The 19,671-nt window shown below is 42.6% G+C and overlaps 1 protein-coding gene across 2 annotated transcripts in view; it reads right to left on the bottom strand.

Moving 5' to 3' along the window:
• Positions 1 to 1,578: 1,578 nt before the first annotated feature.
• LOC140196823 (lysine-specific demethylase 3A-like) overlaps positions 1,579 to 19,671 on the bottom strand; it is an 83,691-nt gene continuing 65,598 nt past the window's right edge. Inside the window, exons 18-25 of one of the 2 annotated variants that reach the window (XM_072256654.1) lie at positions 16,053 to 16,224; positions 11,954 to 12,044; positions 10,357 to 10,487; positions 9,666 to 9,785; positions 8,385 to 8,524; positions 7,466 to 7,642; positions 4,910 to 5,044; positions 1,579 to 3,599 (exon numbers count right to left, since the gene is read on the bottom strand). In XM_072256654.1, the coding sequence (XP_072112755.1) occupies positions 3,513 to 3,599; positions 4,910 to 5,044; positions 7,466 to 7,642; positions 8,385 to 8,524; positions 9,666 to 9,785; positions 10,357 to 10,487; positions 11,954 to 12,044; positions 16,053 to 16,224 (1,053 nt within the window). In that variant the 3' untranslated portion in view covers positions 1,579 to 3,512. The remainder of the gene's footprint in view (positions 3,600 to 4,909; positions 5,045 to 7,465; positions 7,643 to 8,384; positions 8,525 to 9,665; positions 9,786 to 10,356; positions 10,488 to 11,953; positions 12,045 to 16,052; positions 16,225 to 19,671) is intronic. The other variant, XM_072256653.1, reaches the window with a different exon arrangement.

The raw sequence follows: 19,671 nt of genomic DNA, 5'->3' as shown, positions 1-19,671 counted from the left end.
TTTTATTCACACTTTCTCTCTCACTCTCCTTTTTCTCCCTCTGTCCCTCTGACTATACCCCTTGCCCATCCTCTGGATTCCCCCCCCGCCCCCTTGTCTTTCTCCCCGGGCCTCCTGTCCCATGATCCTCTCATATCCCCTTTGCCAATCACCTGTCCAGCTCTTAGCTCCATCCCTCCCCCTCCCACTTTCAAATCTCTTACTAACTCTTTCTTCAGTGAGTCCTGACAAAGGGTCTTGGCCTGAAACGTCGACTATACCTCTTCCTAGAGATGCTGCCTGGCCTGCTGCGTTCACCAGCAACTTTGATGTGTGTTGCCTGTCTCAGATAAAGGTTATTTGCCTTGTTCTTTAATAACTGCAGTCCATTCAAGCTCTTCAGACTAAAATAATCCCATTTTAGTATTGTCTTTGGGTTGGATTTGAAATTGGAGATGCATCACATACTGTATTACTGTCATTTACAACCATCTTATTAAACACTTTTCAAATGTTTGTTCACTACTAGCACTTGAGTTTTTGTACATATGGATAACTGAGCTCCTTAGCATCATTCAAGTATAGCTGTGATTTTTGCTTACCTTTAGTAATAAAAATGAATAAGACATGACTTGAATTGTCCTAGAATGCTTTCTAACCAGGTAAATACTATTTTACAACCACTTCATTGCAGGTTCTTAGAAGCATCTTGGTACTTTTTTTTTAAGTGGACTACCAGTCAATTCTGGATCATTTTAATTATTAGTTACCAGTGAAATAGAAATTATCAGAAGGATTCTCAGCAGAACAAACCTATAATCTAGTGTTTTTTTCATGTAAAACAATAGGATTAGTGGAGAGATTTTGACAGCTATTTTAAGTGCCAGTTGACTTACCAATATAATATTAATGTCCATGTTAAACATAAATTTGACTCACAATACAGGTACAGAGGAGATGTCAGGGGTAAGTTGATCTTATTTAAAAATGCAGAGTAATGAATGCATGGAATGGGTTGCTGGCGACAGTAGAGGAGGCGGATATGATAGGGTCTTTTGAGAGATTCTTGGATAAATACATGGAGCTTAGAAAAACAGAGGGCTATGGGTAACCCTAGGTAATTTCTAAGGCTAGGACATGTCTGGCACAGCTTTGTGGGCTGCAGGGTCTGTAGTGTGCTGCAGGTTTTCTACGTTTCTATTAATATTTAAATAGGGATGCAAAAAAAACAAAGAATATACCCCAACTTGGTTTCTCTATCCAAATGGTTTTGCATCATACTGAAACTGTACAGTCTGTTTCATGTACCTTCAGATGTACTTATTACACCAAAACTGAAATGTTGCAATGTTTAATGAGTTGCCTAGCTTTCACTTTTATTCAACAGCTTACTGCTTCAAGAACAAGTAGGAATATAAATGTGACCAATATATTCTGAAAGGATTAAATTGGGATCCAAAATGGATTTGCAAGGATATGATGAAATAAATTAAGGGAAAGCACTGTGAATGAGCTCACTTACCAAAGCTTTACCTGTAACTCTCTTGCTCAAGAACAAGGCTTTATTAGTCTCCTGTTACTTTCTGAACCTGTGAACAGACTTTGAGAAATAAAAGATTCTGGGTATCTACAAGAACAAAGGGTCAACCACTCATGACTAAAATATTATTTAATATCTTAGTGGATGACCTCATCCTCCACACATCACTTGCCATAGTTGTTATTCGAACTTCAAAATCAATGGAGCTTTCATCAAGTGCCAAAACAGTGAACACAGACAATGGATCAAATAGTCTCCTTGTATTATGGTTTGGAATAGATCAGCCTAAATCATGTTTTTGTTTATTGCATCTGCTTCGCTTGCGATTTCGGAAGAACTTTCTAACCGACCACTTGAAATCACTCATCCAAAACGGCATCTAGAACCAGGGACCTCGGCTGGAATGAAATGCATTTAAAGGCACAACCATGTTTTTTTTAAAACAGCATGTTGATATATTGTGTAAAAATCACATTGTACAAATATTGCCCAACCATCTGAACAATTCTATTAACTTGTCATTTTCAGACTTCAACTTTGATGCTCTGCATTTAAACCACAGAACTAGTAAAATGTACAAAGCAAACAAAACCCACACAAACATTCAACATAGCAGTTATGTCCTGAGTAATCAAAGTTACTGAAATACCAACAATTGGGATTTCATTTACTTTGAAAGTTTTATAGTAGTTTTACAAAATAGTTCAACTAGAATAGTCTTCAAATTTTACAGCCAAAGAAACAAGGCCATTCTCCACTGATACACCAACCAAAAAACTTGCACTCAATTTCAGCAACATTTTAAAACAAAAAGTGGATGAAAATTAGTCAAGCTGAACCAAATAACACAGGATGGGGATGATTCTGAACTTGCAATCAACTGTGTAATAACATAGAAAAAAGTTTATTTCTCTAATAATGCAATTTGTTTGCATAGTGTATTGCCTACATTGTTAAGGAAACCTACACATCAGAAGCTGTAGTACAGCACAGTGAATGCCAATTAGAATTCTTATCCATGCACTTGTGTATTTCCCAACAAACACTTCTTGCAGCATAATGGCAAAAAAATCAATTAGGAAGTACTTCGCTCACAGGAGTCCTGGGTTTGTAAATGTGCTGGACAAGTTAATAGCTCCAGAAGACTGGGAGATGATTTTTTTTACCAGCTCAAATAGAAAATTTACAGCAGCAGTATGTAAAATGTGCCTCAGTCTGTAAATAATTGGTTCTGTGAATCTGATTCCTGGTGGGGTTTCGACTCATCTGTGTTTCAGATCATTAACTCCTGCTAAACACAAAACATTTCTCCAAATGATAAGTACAAAACTAGCACAATTCACATTAACAGAATGATCAAATATCATGAACTGTTGGATGTCTTCCATTTAGAACTCTGTAGATATCCAGGTACAGACAAACATGGAAACTATATTAATGGTGAAGTGCTGTAGAAGAGCTAAATCCACTATGACAATGAAGATCAAAACCTCTGATCTCAGGCTTGAGTTTATCTTGTTTTAGCACTATAAATATCTGGATATTTTGTTTTCCAACTAGACATGAAACACCTAAGATGTTGCCAACTATGCCAGGCTACAGCTAATGATCTTCAAAATAGGGAAGATTAGACTTTCTTTATTGCTTCCCTGGTCTTCTGTGGGAAACCACAAACAAGTATTCCTCACACAATTCCAAGATAGACTAAGAATCATGAGAGTAAATATAGGGTGGGCAGAGCAAAACTAGTTTGGAATTGTTTAACTGGGAGCCTAAAAATATGTTTGCTTGTTAGCATTAGATATAACTTGAGACATCCTTGCTGCGCAGTTTTACAAACTATACCAGATAAAGTACAGGTTCACATCTCCTAATTTAGCCAGTGGAACAAGGATGCTGTATGGCCTCCTCAAATAAATCAGTTTCTGGAAGTCTGTGTCAGCAAAGTCCGGATTTACCACGAGAAGTCAGCCTTAAGGAGGAATTCCGGACATCACCCTTGGGTCTTCAGCAGGCTGGATTCATGAGCTCTTAACATCGCAACAGCATCTTTCACTGCATGGTAGATAATATTCTTCACCTGTGTATGAAAAATAAATCAACACAGTATTGTGATTGGGAACAAGTTATACTGCTCCTCAAAGCAAAAAACATTGCAAGGAATAAATGAGTTGGCATCAACCCTTGTCCATCACAGGCCAAGCTCTCCCCACCATTGAGCACATCTACAAGGAATGCTGCCATTAGAAAGCAGCAGCCATCATCAGGGACCTTCCACCACCCAGGCAATGCTGTCATCTTGCTTCTGCCATTGGGAAGGAGGTACAGGAGCATTAGGACCTGCACCACCAGGTTCAGGAACAGTTATTTCCCCTCAACATCAGGTTTTTGAACCAGAGATAACTTCACTCATACCACTGAAATGGTTCCACAACCTATGGACTCACGTTCACTACAACTCATGTTCTTGATATTTATTGCTTATTTTTTGTTTCTATTTGCACAGTTTGTCGTCTTTTGCATACGATTGTCTTTGTTGTGTGCATTTTTACATTGCCTCTACTGGGTTTCTGTGTAGTTACTGTGAATGCCCACAAGAAAATGAATCTCAGGGTAGTGTATAGTGAAGTACATGTACTCTGATCTTTGAACTAAGATTCTCATTGACTCTATCAACTTTCTTTATTCTACTGTGAATGCTTGCAATAAAATGAATCACAGGGCAGTAAATGGTGACCTATGTACTTTGAAGTATCGTTTGTTCAAATTGCTTAAAAGATGGAATCTTAAGACATTACTGACCAAAACTTGTAAGTTGAAAGGGTGTAGCCACATTCACTTAAGTACCAGTCTTCACATTGCGAAGTGTTTCTCTTAATGATTTTTGAATATAAATGTCTTCACAACATTACTCACCAGTAATGCAGTGGCTGAGATTCATACAATACTGTTTGATTGCCATTACTACTGACTAGTATCCTCTGTAATTTCCAGTCTAGAGGAGTTGTGATAATGGGTGAGAGGGTGACAGAGTTAGGAGTTTCCATTGTGATGGTGAAGTGTTTGGGATTATTATCCATGTTCATATCTAACGCAATTTCCTCATAGGAGGATTACATACATACTATTCACTTTGTTTTCCCACCCCAAATATTTTCCTTATCCATTTATTTTATTTCTGTGAAAGACTGAACTTTATCAACAATGCATGACGCAAGTTCACATGACTCTCCTCTTTCCCATCTACAACAACTTGAAAGTATATTATTCAATTACACAATTAACTATGAATGAGCTATATTTCATTGTAGTGCAGAAACTAAGAGTGGTTCCCAGAAAGCATCAACCTGAACAGTAAAATCACAATGTGGATAGAGTGAATTCAGATACCTGGAGTTTATCTTCATGATTGGTGTGCGTGTTAGACAGGTGTCGAAATTCCTGCGTGAGCCGGAAGCAGTGTTTGACGTGCTCAGTGGAAACAAAATCCTCTGCAACTTTGATACAGCTGTACAAGTTGTGAACCTGTAGCAAGCATCAGAATACTTAGTTAGCCTATTAAGAACAGAAAAGTATGGGCCCTTTGGCTCATGATGTCGTGCCCACCTTTTAAAGTGTTCCATGATCAAGCTAACCCTTCCCTCCCACGCAGAGTGGACCACACTTGGAGATCTACTAGATTTACTAGAATGTTACCTGGGTTTCATCTCCTAAGTTACAGAGAAAGGTTGAACAAGTTGGGTCTTTATGAAGGTTGAGGGGGGGACTTGATAGAGGTATTTAAAATTATGAGGGGGATAGATAGAGTTGACGTGGATAGGCTTTTTCCATTGAGAGTGGGGGAGATTCAAACAGGACATGAGTTGAGAGTTAAAGGGCAAAAGTTTAGGGGTAACATGAGGGGGAACTCAGAGTGGTAGGTGTGTGGAACGAGCTTCCAGCAGAAGTGGTTGATGCAGGTTCGATGTTGTCGTTTAAAGTTAAATTGGACAGCTATATGGACAGGAAAGGATTGGAGGGTTATGGACTGAGTGCAGGTCGGTGGGACTAGGTGAGAGTAAGAGTTCGGCACGGAAGAGAAGGGCCGAGATGGCCTGTTTCCGTGCTGTAATTGTGATATGGTTATATCTCGCTGTTCCACCACACTAACAATCCTGCTTAGTACTCTACCTTCATGTTCAACCTTCCATCACTTCACACTTGATTGAACTCTGCCAGCTCTGCATCTTATCAATATCTTGTTGACAACCTTTTATACTATCCACAGTACCCCAACCTTTGTGTCATCCTCAAACTTACTACTCCACCCTTGTACTTCTTCATCCAACTCAATTGTAGAAATCACAACAGAGCAGTGGTCCCAGAACAGATCCCTGCAGAAAACCACTGGTCACAGACCTCTAGGTAGAACACGCTCCACCTACTACCGCCATCTTTCTTCTGTGTACAAGCCAGTTCTGAATCCATGCAGCCAAGTTTCCCTGGACCTCATGCCTCCTGACTTTTTGAATGAGGCTACCATGGGGAATCTTGTCAAACACCTTAAAATATATACACATCTACCACTCTACCTTCAAATTATTTTGTCACTTCCTTGAAAAAGCCAAGCAGACCTACCCCTCACAACACCATGCTGATCCCTAATCAGACTCTATTTCTCCAAATCCTGTCTCTAAGCATCCTCCCCAATAGTTTGCCCATCACTGATGTGCCCATTATGGGGAAACTTGTCAAATGCCTTACTAAAACCATATACACCATATTCAATATATTTTGTCAATCAGGCTCCTGAGGCATGACCTGCCCCACACAAAGCCATGCATACAATCCCCATTAAAAAACATTGAAAAATACAAACCTCCATCCGGAAAGTACACAGGGACGGCATGACAGATACCACATCTTTCCTTCTCCACTCGACTGTACTCCCTCCCACCCTACTCATCCTGAAGGCAGCAATCCCAGAGGATCTGTTTCCTACAGAGAGGACAACTACTTTCTACGTCGACAACCTCTACCAGCTAGAAGGGCTCAGAGTGTCTATTTCAGCTAAAAATAGTACAACACTTTACATACAGGCAAGCCGAGTTCAATTCGTGCATGCAAGAGGTTGTACGTTCTCCCTCTGATAGCATAAGTTTCCTCCGGGTGTTCCAGTTTCCTCCCAGTCTAAAGACGTACTGGTTGGTTGGTTAATTGGCAATTGTAAAGTGTCCCAAGATTCGGCTAGGATTAAATCAGGGGCATTGCTGGGCAACGTGGCTCGAAAGGCTGGAAGGGCCTGTGCCACATTGTATCTCAATATAAACTAATCCCTGCTTTTCCCCCAATGTCCACATCTTAAGGTTGGACCACTCTACATGGTAAGGGCAGTAAAACAGGATTCTAAACGTATGGCACTGCTGAGACATTCCTTTCAAATCTCAGGTACAGGGTGACGTACACAAAGGAAACCAATGCCCATGTTGTTTTATTTTCTTGCCGGGTTGGGGTTGGGGTGGAGGTTCTACTTCAGGGGGACTATTGCAGCCAAACCAGGCATGCTGCTTCACCTCAGGAGATAGATGTTCAGCCAGCAGACCCAGGTCCCTGATCACATCCTCAAGTTACAGCCATCTCCCAAACACACTGTAGCATCACACACATTACAGGATCTGCCAAGAGAGGCCTGAAAACGATAACCATTTCATCTGCCATTCCCATTCACACACAAATATGCTGCAGACACAGATCAGGCCTCATATCAGAGTGTTGAGAGAAATAGAAAAGACATTTACACAGCTTACTTTGTTCATTTCCCGGTGCCTAGATCCACAGGGGTTTCATAATTGTTCAACATACCGATCCAAGTAATGGAAATAAGCACCGAATTACCCGGTATTCTACGTATTAACGGAGTGATGCATAAATACATTTCGCCATGGATCAGACGCACTGAACACTAACCTGGTGAGGAGCACCAGCGGGTATGAAGACCACATCACCGAGGTACTGCACAATAGCCCAACCCTGAACTCCATATTCCTGATAGAGCCTCTTGCGCAGGGTCCTATCCAGGTACCAGCTTTGGTCATGAATGGGATCGTGGTCCAGAGGATTTTCCTGACCTTGCTCTTCTCCAACCTGAAAATGTTGCGCACAGTGTAAATAACATTCAGAGCTTGGATTATTCACAACTAGGTTTATCTGCTACAAAGAGTGCGTGTAAATAATTTTATTTCCAAACATCAGATACAACTAATCGAGTGTAATAATTTAATCTCTTCAATTATTTTTATCTAGTTCAATAATCCTGTTCAATACAGGGGATTCTACTAGCAAGTCAATTCTGAAGTAATAACCATAAGTTCAAGAATGATTTTAAGCATCCTCAAGCTGTAGGGAAGGTAGGAATGGGGGAGGGAGGGAGAACTGTGAAAGATTGTTGGATCTGTGATTCCTCTGGTATTGTGCAGATCAGGAAATTGAGTGGAATAGTATTATTTTGTTTTCTATCATCTGTTTTTATTTCTGCATTGTAAACTTCATATAATTCTAATAAAATGATTTCTTGTGGCCTTTAACCCATGTACAACGCCTCCTTTGAAAAAAACTTGTCCCGCTGAATCAGAAAAGAACACTGAATGAATTTTAAGATGTTTTTGGTTCAAGGCGGCTGGATAAAATGAAGAGCTTTGAAACATCCTGCGGTCAGGGTTTAAATGCAATATCTGGTAAACTGTCTAAAATGGTAAACTGTAAATGCAAAGAAGCAGGTGATCGGTGTTTGGCAGGACTGGAGAAGACTGAACAGCAAGTGAGGAGAAAGAAGAAAATAAAGCAACATCAAACCACACAGAACAGCAGGTACTGTGATCCCAGTTACCTTCTTCAGCAGATCTCGGATCTTCTCCGCATCCTTGGCGGAGTAAATGTGCCACAGAGCACCGGGCCTTTCACTGGATTCCGTGAAGCGTTTTATTGTTAACTCATCCACATCCCCCTCCTCCATGGTCTTCAGAATTTCTGTGAAAAGATAAATAATCAAAGTGGGGCAAGAGAATGACCAGAGGCAATGCACAGCATTTCTATTTTAGTTTTATTCAGTTATGAAATGAAAATAGCACTCAAAACACATCACCCAATCAGACATCCTTATACATGTCACAACTATGCAAGTCTGATGTGATAGGTTTGCCCCAAGAACAGGACAGCTGAAGGGTTTTGGCCCAAAACATCGACTATACTCTTTTCCTAGATGCTGCCTGGCCTGCTGAGTTCACTTTCTGTGTCCGCTGCTCGGATTTCCAGCATCTGCAGATTATCTCTTGTTTGAGCTTGACCTAATATCAGATTCACTGGTTCTTCCCAAATTTTAAACTAAAGCAAAAAAAATTGCACAGCAGCATTTGAAAGCAAATTATTACTACAGTCTGCAATTTTATTTATTTTTTTTTAAAAAGATGGCACCAGGCTGCAATGCCCACTGGGTTCATGGCTCAGGCTTAGCTTTTTAAGGTTCATAAGGATGGTTTTTGGGGACAATGTGGGAAGTTAGGGGTAGGGATACGGATGAGGATGAGGGGAATGCTAGGTCAGGGGTAGTAAATGAAGAGTACGGGGAAGGAGGTCAGAGCGCTCTGAGATCTGTGGGGTCACAAGACTGAGGGTTGGCAATCCACAAGGTCGACGAGTCTTGGGAACTGAGGTCCAAGGTAGGCTAGTCTTGAGATTGGAGGCCCTGATAGGTGAGCCTTGGGGTTGAGGCCCAGATGTTAGTGAGTCCAGATATCAAAGACTAGAAGTCCAAGCCCCAAGGTCGAGGGGTTCCAGGTCACAAACTGGAAGGTGAAGGCGGCCTGCCCTAGGTCAGAGGCCCAGCTGCGTGTGCTGGTGGGTGTTTGTTAGGCTGTTGCTGTTTGTTACATGTCGGCTGTGGGTTATTTCTGCTGAACACTGTGAGCAGGTTATGTTGGTGCCGGAATGTGTGATGACACTTGCCTAGCTCTTCCCAGAACGTGTTGGTTGTTAATGCACTTTACTGTGTTTATTTTAGGAGTGGGGATGCTACAAGTGAGATGAATGTTAAAAACCATGCAGCCTCAGACTAATACAGTACTGAACTTTAAAGCACTAACTTAGGAGTACTGAATCACCAGGTACTCACCCTCTTCATGATTTGGCTGGCCGCTGGGGATCCCAACATAGACCATAACGTTAGCAGCATCGGAGACATCCAGGTGAAGGTTTGTCGTCCCAACCTTTCTGTCCTCTGCTGATAACAGACCTAAACAACACACAACAGACCTACTTGCAGCAGGAACTTCCAACGTTTGCAAATCCTTCCGCACTCCAGGCAAATATTTTGGGACAAAAGGTTTTGGGTAGCACAGCAGTGTGTGCCTCAAGATGTGTGTATACACTTATGTATAAATACACATACATACAGTTACAAGTGTATACACCTTTATAGACTTTTGCACAATATTGTATTTGTCACAGAGCAGCGAGCAAGCTTTGAAGATCAAGCAGAAGTATAGGATGTTGGGTATGGCGAACGAGTTGCAGGTGGGGTATGGGACAGGTGGCAGAGGAGTGCCAGGGGTGGGGTGTTGCATGGGTGCAGACACACCATACTGAGACCCCAGGCAAGATCATTTGATTCCAAAACAATTGATTTATTGATCATTACAGAATGTCTCTCTGGTGCTTCCCGCTCCCTCCCCTCTTCCCCAAACATGATTCCCCTCTCCCTGCACCCTTCCCACTTGCACTCCACAATAGAGACCCATATCAGAATCAGGTTTATCATCACTCACACACAGAATGCCTAAATAAATAAAACACAGTACACTTACCATAAGCATTGTACATCTTTGGTCCCAAATCAGGTCTCACAAAGAAGTCTGGCAGCCTGGAAGCCAGGTTCAACTTGCCGTCTCTCTTGGTGTATTCAGGCAGAGGTAGGTTATTCATCAGGTCCTCAAACCTGAAGGAGTAGTGCAGAGCAGAAGAGACCATTGATTGATCTTGCTCCCATGCTCAAAGCTACATCAGATCTTGAGAGTTCTTAGTGGATTCACTACATCCAATATCAAATTTCAACAGTAACATACCTGCAGTACAGTATAACCAATTCTTTGACAAGCAACCCACATAAAATACTGGAGGAACTCAGCAGCTCAGGGAGCATGTATGGATGGAAATTCATGAGCACTGGCCCAAAATATCAGGCCATACGCCCACACCATCAGTTTCAGGAACAGTTATTACCCTACAACCATCAGGTTCCTGAACCAGTGTGGATAACTTTACTCACCTCAACACTGGACTGATTTCACAACCTACAGACTCACTTCAAAGGATGCAACAACTTATTCTCAGTAATATTTATCTTTACTTGCACTTGCCTTACGCCCTTAACTCCGGGTGGAGTCGTCAGGGCACTGTCATGACAAGCTTTGCACCAGTCTGTTCCATCTGTTGCGGTTGTGTGCCAGAGCCTGGGTCACCGCAAATGTTCTCCCTGTCCATTCTTTAATGTTGTCCATCCATCTTTTCCTCTGTCTACCTCTCCTCCTTTTCCCCTCCACAGTTCCTTGTAGAACGGTCTTTGCAAGGCCACTGGAACTTGTTATGTGGCCATACCATCTCAGCTTTCTTTTCTTCACCGTGGTGAGAAAGTCTTCATGGGGGCCAATGTGGTGCTGGACGGTCTTGCGGATCTGCTCGTTTGTGATGTGGTCCAAGTATGAGATGACCAAGATATTGCAATTGTATCTCATTTCCAATGCCTGTATCTTCCTCTGTAGCTCTGCTGTGAGGGTCCATGTCTCACATGCGTAAAGGAAGATGGAGAATACCAATGCACGCAGGAGTCTGATCTTGTACTTCATGGTGATGTTGCTGTCCCTGTCCCTCCATATTGTCTTGAGTTTGGATAGTGCAGTCATTGTCTGTGTGGTTCTTGCCAGGACTTCTGGTCTTGATCCTTCATCACTGATGATTGCCCCCAGGTATTTGAACTGCTGCACTGTCTCAAGTTTCTGACCATGGACTGAGATGTCTGTTGTGATGTCACTGTTGGCATTTGCCATGAGTTTGGTTTTCTTGGCACTTATTTCCATTCCAAACTTTGTGGAGGCTTTATTTGCACTGTGTTTTCTTTTGCTCATTGGATGTTTGTCAGACTTCGTTATGTATAGTTTTCATAAATCCTATTGCATTTCTTTATTTTCCTTGAATGCCTACAATAAAACGAATCTCAAGGTAGTATATGGTGACATATACTTTGATAATAAACTTACTGTGAACTTTGGACTATTTATTCCCCTTCAAAGATGCTGCCAGATGTGCTGAGTTCCTCCAGCATTTTGCGTGGGTTGCTGAAGATTTCCAGCATCTGCAGAATCTGTGTCTTTGGCAAGCACACCTTTAGCTGACGGAAGTGCATACCTCGAAAGCATCATATCTCTGAAGTCCTCTCCTGGAGGCCAGTCCTTCAGTTTCAAAGCCATTGGCACCCTCTCTTTTGTCGCAAGCCGACCTTAAAAAGAGAAAAAAAAAGATAGGGTTAAACATCTGAAATAAAGACCTTAAATGTGAAAAGTGCAGCCAGCCTTACGTTACAAACACCCAGTGGCCACTTTATTAGGTAGACCCGCTCATTTAATGCAAATATTTAACCAGCCAATCATGTGGCAGCAACTCAGTGCATAAAAGCATGCAGACATGGTTCAGAGGTTCAGTTGTTGTTCAGACCAAACATCAGAATGGGGAAGAAAAGTGATCTAAATGATTATGACCATGGAATGACTATTGGTGCCAGACAGGGTAGTTTGAGTATCTCAGACTCTGCTGATTTCCTGACAATTATTATTATTTATTTATACACAGCAGTCTCTAGAATTTACAGAAAATGGTGTGAAACACAAAAATGAAACATCCAGTGAGCAGCAGTTCTGTGGGTGAAAACACCTTGTTAATGAGAGAGGTCAGAGGAGAATGGCCAGACTGATTCTAGTAGATAGGAAAGCGACAGTAACTCAAATAACCACATGTTACAACAGTGGTGTGCAGAAGTGCATCTCTGAATTCACAAGTCGAATCTTGAAGTGGGTGGGCTACAGCAGAAGACCACCAACATGTACTCAGAGGCCACTTTATTAGATACACAAGGTACCTAATAAAGTGTCCATTGAATATAGAATGCAATAATCTTCATTCTGTTGTGAACAACTCACTAGCCACTGATGACTCTCTCCAAGTTAAGAAGTATCCCAAGGCAACTTGCTAACAGGTACAAGGTGATGGGAAAGGATGCCAGCAATAAAAGCAAGAGTCCTATTCCAGCAACAGGATATTCCAGGCATCCACTTGCCCATCAAAAGCAATACCGCTGATCAAGAAAAGCTGAAGCGAATCAGAAAATGCCGGAGAAACTCAGCAAATCCAGCATCTGCAGAATCTTTGGTGTTCAGAAATTGCTGGAAATACTTTATAGCTTCAGAAGGAGGAAAAGTTAACATTACTTTGTTTTTCTGATCTCTCTCTGCAGTAATTTTTATTCCTGTTCACTTACTTCACTCATGCAAATTTGCAGCATCCACACAGAAAGTTATCTGATGGAACACAGGTGGGGAGCAAAGAGTCGCCAGGACCCAGCTCTCATCACCACCTCCTCAACCAGCACCTTTTACCACTTTTCTACTGCATAGCTAACCACCTGGGGTTTTAATTTTATCTGGAGAAACAGCACAGTAACTGCTGCTTCTGGCCCTACAAACCTGCGCCGACCAATTAACCTATGAACTTGTACGTCTTTGGAATGTGGGAAGGAACTGGAGGAAACCCATGCGGTTACGGGGAGCATTTACAAACTCCTTGCAGACAGCCGTGGGATGTGGGACAGGTAGCAGAAATGTGCCAGGGCAGCAGGGTGACACGGGTGCAGACACACCCTGCCCTGAGTCACCCAGCAAGATCATTTGATTCTAATTAATTAGTTTTTGATCATTACAGAAAGTCTCCCTGATGCTTCATGCTTCTTGCTCTCTCCCCTCTTCCTGCACCTCTCCCACTCTCAGTCCACAACAGAGACCCATTATCAGAATCAGGTTTGTCATCACTCACATATGTCACAGAACATAGAATAGTACAGCACAGTACAGGCCCTTCGGCCCACAATGTTGTGCCGACCCTCAAACCCTGCCTCCCATATAAGACCCCACCTTAAATTCCTCCATATACCTGTCTAGTAGTCTCTTAAATTTCACTGGTGTATCTGCCTCCACCACTGACTCAGGCAGTGCATTACACGCACCAAACACTCTGAGTAAAAAAAACTTCCTCTAATATCCCCCTTGAACTTCCCACCCCTTACCTTAAAGCCATATCCTCTTGTATTGAGCAGTGGTGCTCTGGGGAAGAGGCGCTGGCTATCCACTCTATCTATTCCTCTTAATATCTTGTATACCTCTATCATGTCTCCTCTCATCCTCCGTTTCTCCAAAGAGTAAAGCTCTAGCTCCCTTAATCTCTGATCATAATGCATACTCTCTAAACCAGGCAGCATCCTGGTAAATCTCCTCTGTACCCTTTCCAATGCTTCCACATCCTTCCTATAGTGAGGCAACCAGAACTGGACACAGTACTCCAAGTGTGGCCTAACCAGAGTTTTATAGAGCTGCATCATTACGTCGCGACTCTTAAACTCTATCCCTTGACTTATGAAAGCTAACACCCCATAAGCTTTCCCCATAGGCTAACTACCCTATCTGCCTGTGAGGCAACTAAAAGGGATCTGTGGACATGTACCCCCAGATCCCTCTGCTCCTCCACACTTCCAAGTATCCTGCCATTTACTTTGTACTCTGCCTTGGAATGCGTCCTTCCAAAGTGTACCACCTCACACTTTTCCGGGTTGAACTCCATCTGCCACTTCTCAGCCTGCTTCTGCATCCTATCAATGTCTCTCTGCAATCTTCGACAATCCTCTACACTACCTACAACATCACCAACCTTTGTGTCGTCTGCAAACTTGCCAACCCACCCTTCTACCCCAACAAAATTTGTTTGAAATTCATGAAATTTGTTTTTTGTGGCAGCAGTCCAGTGCAATACATAAAATTACTGCAGCACTGTGCAAAGGTCTGAGGGACTATATCTAGAAGGGCTACTTTTGTATAGGAAATGAGCTACTTTTGTATAGGAAATGAGCTGCCAGAGGACGTGGCTGAGACAGGTATAACAGTATGATTTAAGCTGCACTGGATAGACACATGGAGGAGTTCTGAGGGATACAGTCTGAATGAAGAGGACTGGGACTAGTTTGGTGGCCAACATGGTCAGCGTAGCCTAGTTGGGTCAAAGGGCACTGAGGCAGAGGCAGCAAATACAGGAAAATATAAAGTATTCAGGGTAACACACATCAAAGTTGCTGGTGAACGCAGCAGGCCAGCAGCATCTCTAGGAAGAAGTACAGTCGAAGTATTGGGCTGAGACCCTTCAGCCTGCTGCGTTCACCAGCAACTTTGATGTGTGTTGCTTGAATTTCCAGCATCTGCAGAATTCCTCGTGTTTACGTTTTTAAATATTCAGGGTAATTACCACTGTGGCAGTGCAGGTGTATGGCTGGATGCCAACCTCATTACTGCATGAGTATGCATATACATTACCAACACGACTGGACCCCACTTTCCTCAAGCATCCAAAGATGTGCTGAGAGAGAACCCATCACAGGGAATTTACAACGCCAGTGACCCGGCTACATTTCCTGCTGCTGTCTGTAAGGAGTTTGTACGTTCTCCCTTGCCACGTGGGTTTCCTCCAGGTGCTCTGCTTTCCCGAGACAAAAAGGTCAATTGGTCACATGGGCGTAATTGGGCGGCACGGGCTCGTTGGGCTGGAAGTGCTGTATCTCTCAATCAAAATAAATGAATTGTACACTGGTTTGCATGGCTTTAGGTCAAAGGCTCTGCTTTCCACGCTCAAGATAGATGGGTTACTCTGAGAGCTATCGTAGAGCTTGAAAGGTCGAGCGGACCCCCTCTACGTCGTATCAAAACATTCCCAGATGATAATCCTCCCACTGCACAACCCATCATCGCAGATTGTGAACAGTTAATACACTTTCTTGGAGAATCCAGGTGACCTGCTGGTTACCTCCAAGGTTAAATGGTTCAATTTAATGTTAGCGAATGTGTGCAGTATTCAACCTGAAATCCTTACTCTTCATCTTGGGTTTCCAAGTGCTTGCTCCACAATATGGTACCAGGCGAGAATCTACCAGCAACTCTTGGTCAAGCTCTCTTCTACATTACCACAGAGTTTTCAGCTGGGACTAACAGACTGGCCATTCAGATGAAGTTTGGCCCGAAACAAATGACTGACCCATTTCCCTCTGCAGGATCTCCTCTGGCAAAGTCAAAGAACTGTTTACCTGGCTATGGTTTCAATGCTGTCTTTATATCATCAGCCTGTCACAATGCAGAGACTATCTCAAATGCACTTGGTCAGCTGGAAAGGGCCTTTCAGAAAATATGAGGAAACTTACGCGAGAGGTCTTCAAATCCGTCCCAGAAGTCTCGGATTTTTGCACCAGCGATAATAGTGTTGGTTCTACAGTCGACCAGGTCTGCATCTTGCTCCCCGAACTCTTCCCCAAAGGCCTCAGGCTTCCACAGCTCCTCTCGGAGCTTCGTGTGGACACCGGATACAATTACTGGCTAAACAAGGGCAGGAAATAAAGACAAAGGAATAAGGAGCTGTTCAAAGGAATAAAGTCAGTGGAGTGGTGATCAGAGCAAATAATTCATAGCAGAGTTGGTACTCCCACTGCCACTACAACAAACTGTGCTTATATAACACCTTTAACAAACTTCTAACATCTGCTTCACAGGAGAATTATAAGACAGGGAGCTTTAGGGCAAGTGATGAAATGCCTGCTCAAAGAGGAGTTAATCAAGAACACAAAGATTAAAAAGCCCAAGCAGCTAGGCAAAACCGTGGCAACTACATTTCAGCAGGGGTTGGCCACACAGATTCAAGAATTTTACTGATGATGCACTCAGACGTATAAATTGAATCATTAAAATGAAATCAGGCTGACAATGTTAGAGTTTGACAGTGAGGGTGGTAGCAGAAGCAGCATTGAGTACAAGAGTCAGGAAGTCGTGAATCAGCTGTACCAAACTGAAGTACATGCACAGCTCTGGTCATGCCATTACAGGACGGGTTTGGAGATCCTCAGGTGCAGAACAGGTCCACCAGGATTGTGTCTGGAATAGTGTTTAACGAGAAGTTGGACAACCTTTAGTTGCTTTCTCTGGAGTGTCCGAGGCAGAAGGGAGACTTGATAAAACCACAGCAATTGGCAAGTGGTTTTACATTGTTACATGTACCAAGGTGCTGGGAAAAACTATTTGGCATGCACATGCCATCCATACAGATTATTTCACAGTACAGGACATGGAGGCAGTACAATTACTGGAGTACAGCACAGGGGGTGGTACAATGACCGAATACAGAATAAGGCAGAGACAGGGTAGAGCAGGGGTTCCTAACCTTTTTTATGTAAAGGACCCCAGGTGGGGAACCCCTGGTCAGAGCGTGAGAATCATCTTTCTTGGTGTAGATATGTCAAATGCTAGAGGATAAGCAATACGGGTGAGAGGGGGAATGTTTAAAGGAGACGTACCGGGGAGGTGTTTTAAAAATGTATACACAGTTATAGGTACTTGGAACATGCTACCAGGGGCTGTGGTGGAAGCAGGTACAGTAGTGGCATTTCAGAGGCATTCAGACATGTCAACGTGGGGAATGGAGGGATGTGGATCACGTGTAAGCAGATGCAGGAGGTTTAGTTCAATTTGGCATGACGGTCTGCACATACATGGTGGGCTGAAGGGCCCACTCCTGAGCTGTGTGTATTCTGTGCACAAAGGCTTGCAAAGTGCTGGTGAATTGGCTAGAACCCTAAAAAGCACAACACATTCACCTATAAAAGAGCACAATGCAGAATTTAGCTGAAACGCATCATAGCACCAATGATAGCTGTATGTAGAGAGATTATATCAAGATAATGCTTGCTCCCAGAAATAGAAAGGGAAAACTGATTGTGGGGTTGAAGAATTCAAAGAAATGAAAGAGGTACATATTCCTTTGGAGAGCGAATCAAGGAAAACAAAAATATCAGAGAGGTGTTACTGTCTCCTTCCTGTCAGTTTGAACCAGTCTGGCCATTTTCCTCTGACCTCTCATTAACAAGGCATTTACAACTACCAAACTGCTGCTGACTGGATGTTTTATAAACTTCTATCAAGGCTCTGCAGCAAGATAATAGGCTCACTTTAAGCAAAGGATCGTCTAATTAAGGCTGATGGATTCCTACCAGAAAATACTGCACCAAGGCAGGTGGCTGCTTCTGGTGACGCACAGCAAGTTACGAGTTACAAATTTAAAAACCACTTCACCTTTCAGCAAGAACTATTGGGGGGGAGGGGAGAGAAAGAGGTGCTCAGATTGTGTAATGAGAGGTCTATGGGCAAAGCTTGGCACTCTGAATGATCATTAAATGATTCCATAGGTGACTCATAAAATTGATACAAGTGCAACTCTGCACCAGGTTCACCAAGACAGCAAACCGGAGCTGAAAACAACACACTCCCTGGCCACTTCGTTAGGTACAGCTGCTTGTTAATGCAAATATCTAATCAGCCAATCATCTGGCAGCAAATCGATGCATAAAAATATGCAGACATGGTCAAGAGGTTCAGTTGTTGTTCAGACCAAATATCAAAATGGGGAAGAAATGTGATCTAAGTGACTTCGACTGTGGAATGACTGTTGGTGCCTCAGAAACTGCAATCTCCTGGGATTTTCACGCACGACCGTCTCTAGCTTACAAAGAATTGGGTGAAAAACAAAGAAAAACATCCAGTGAGCAGCAGTTCTGTAGGTGAAGACACCTTGTTAATGAGGGAGGTCACAGGAGAATGGCCAGACTGATTCTAGCTGACAGGAAGGCAACAGTAACTCAACTAACCAGGTTACAACAGTGGTGTGCAGAAGAGCAACTCTGAATGTACAGCACATCAAATCTTAAAGTGGATGGGCTACAGGAGCAGACCACCACAAACATACACTCAGTGGCTACTTTATTAGGTACAGGAGGTACACAATAAAGTGACCACTGCGTATTGAAAATACAAGAGGTAGAGCTTATGATGGTGGCTGAAGGAAGACGATCAGGAGGAACTTGGTTGAGGTTCTACAGGGGGGCTGGTTAAACACAGCCAGCCCCCTTGTACAGATTGATAAGCTAGATTTTATATATATATATATAGATATTAGATAGACATATAGATAGATATAGATATTAGATAGATATATATAGATATAGATATTAGATATATATATAGATAGATATTATATATATAGATATAGATATATATATAGATATTAGATATATATATAGATATTAGATATATATATATAGATATTAGATATATATATATATATATATATATATATATATATATACACATATACATACATATATACATATACATACACATATATACACACACACACACACTTAACAACATAGCACAGAGTCAGCCCTTGGAGCCACGCCGTCCCAGCAACCCGCAACAATCCCGATTCACCCTAACTTAATCCTGGGACATTTACAATGACCAATGAACCTCCCTGGTATGTTTCTGGACAGTGGGAAGAAACGGGAAAATCCAGGCATCTCACAGGGAGGATGTACAGAAACTCCTTACACAGGATGCCAGGAATGAACTCTGACACCCTGAGCTGGATTAGCGTGGCGCTAACTGCTACGCTACCGTGGCAATGTCAGCTGCATTATTCCTTTGCAAGATTGAATCACAGGAGGCCATTCGGCCTAGCTAATCGATGCTGACTTCTCACACAGAAGTCCCACTCCTCACCCACTGCTCTGCAGAATACCTTACTTCGAGTGTCTGCCCAATTCTCCTTTGAAGGTCCTTGTTGACTCCATTTCCACAACCCATATAAGCAGCGACGTCCTCTTCATCAACACTTCTCCCTTGTAGTCCTGCTCTGTCCCACTCTTTGAACCACCTGTTAATGGGAGCAACCTCCCTCCATAACTCTATAAATCTCTCCATCTCATACAGCTCTCT

Source organism: Mobula birostris, chromosome 4, assembly GCF_030028105.1.
Source record: "Mobula birostris isolate sMobBir1 chromosome 4, sMobBir1.hap1, whole genome shotgun sequence".
In the NCBI taxonomy this organism is placed as follows: Eukaryota; Metazoa; Chordata; class Chondrichthyes; order Myliobatiformes; family Myliobatidae; genus Mobula; species Mobula birostris.
The sequence above is the reverse complement of the archived record's forward strand: the minus strand, read 5'-3'. Positions and strand labels throughout refer to the sequence as shown.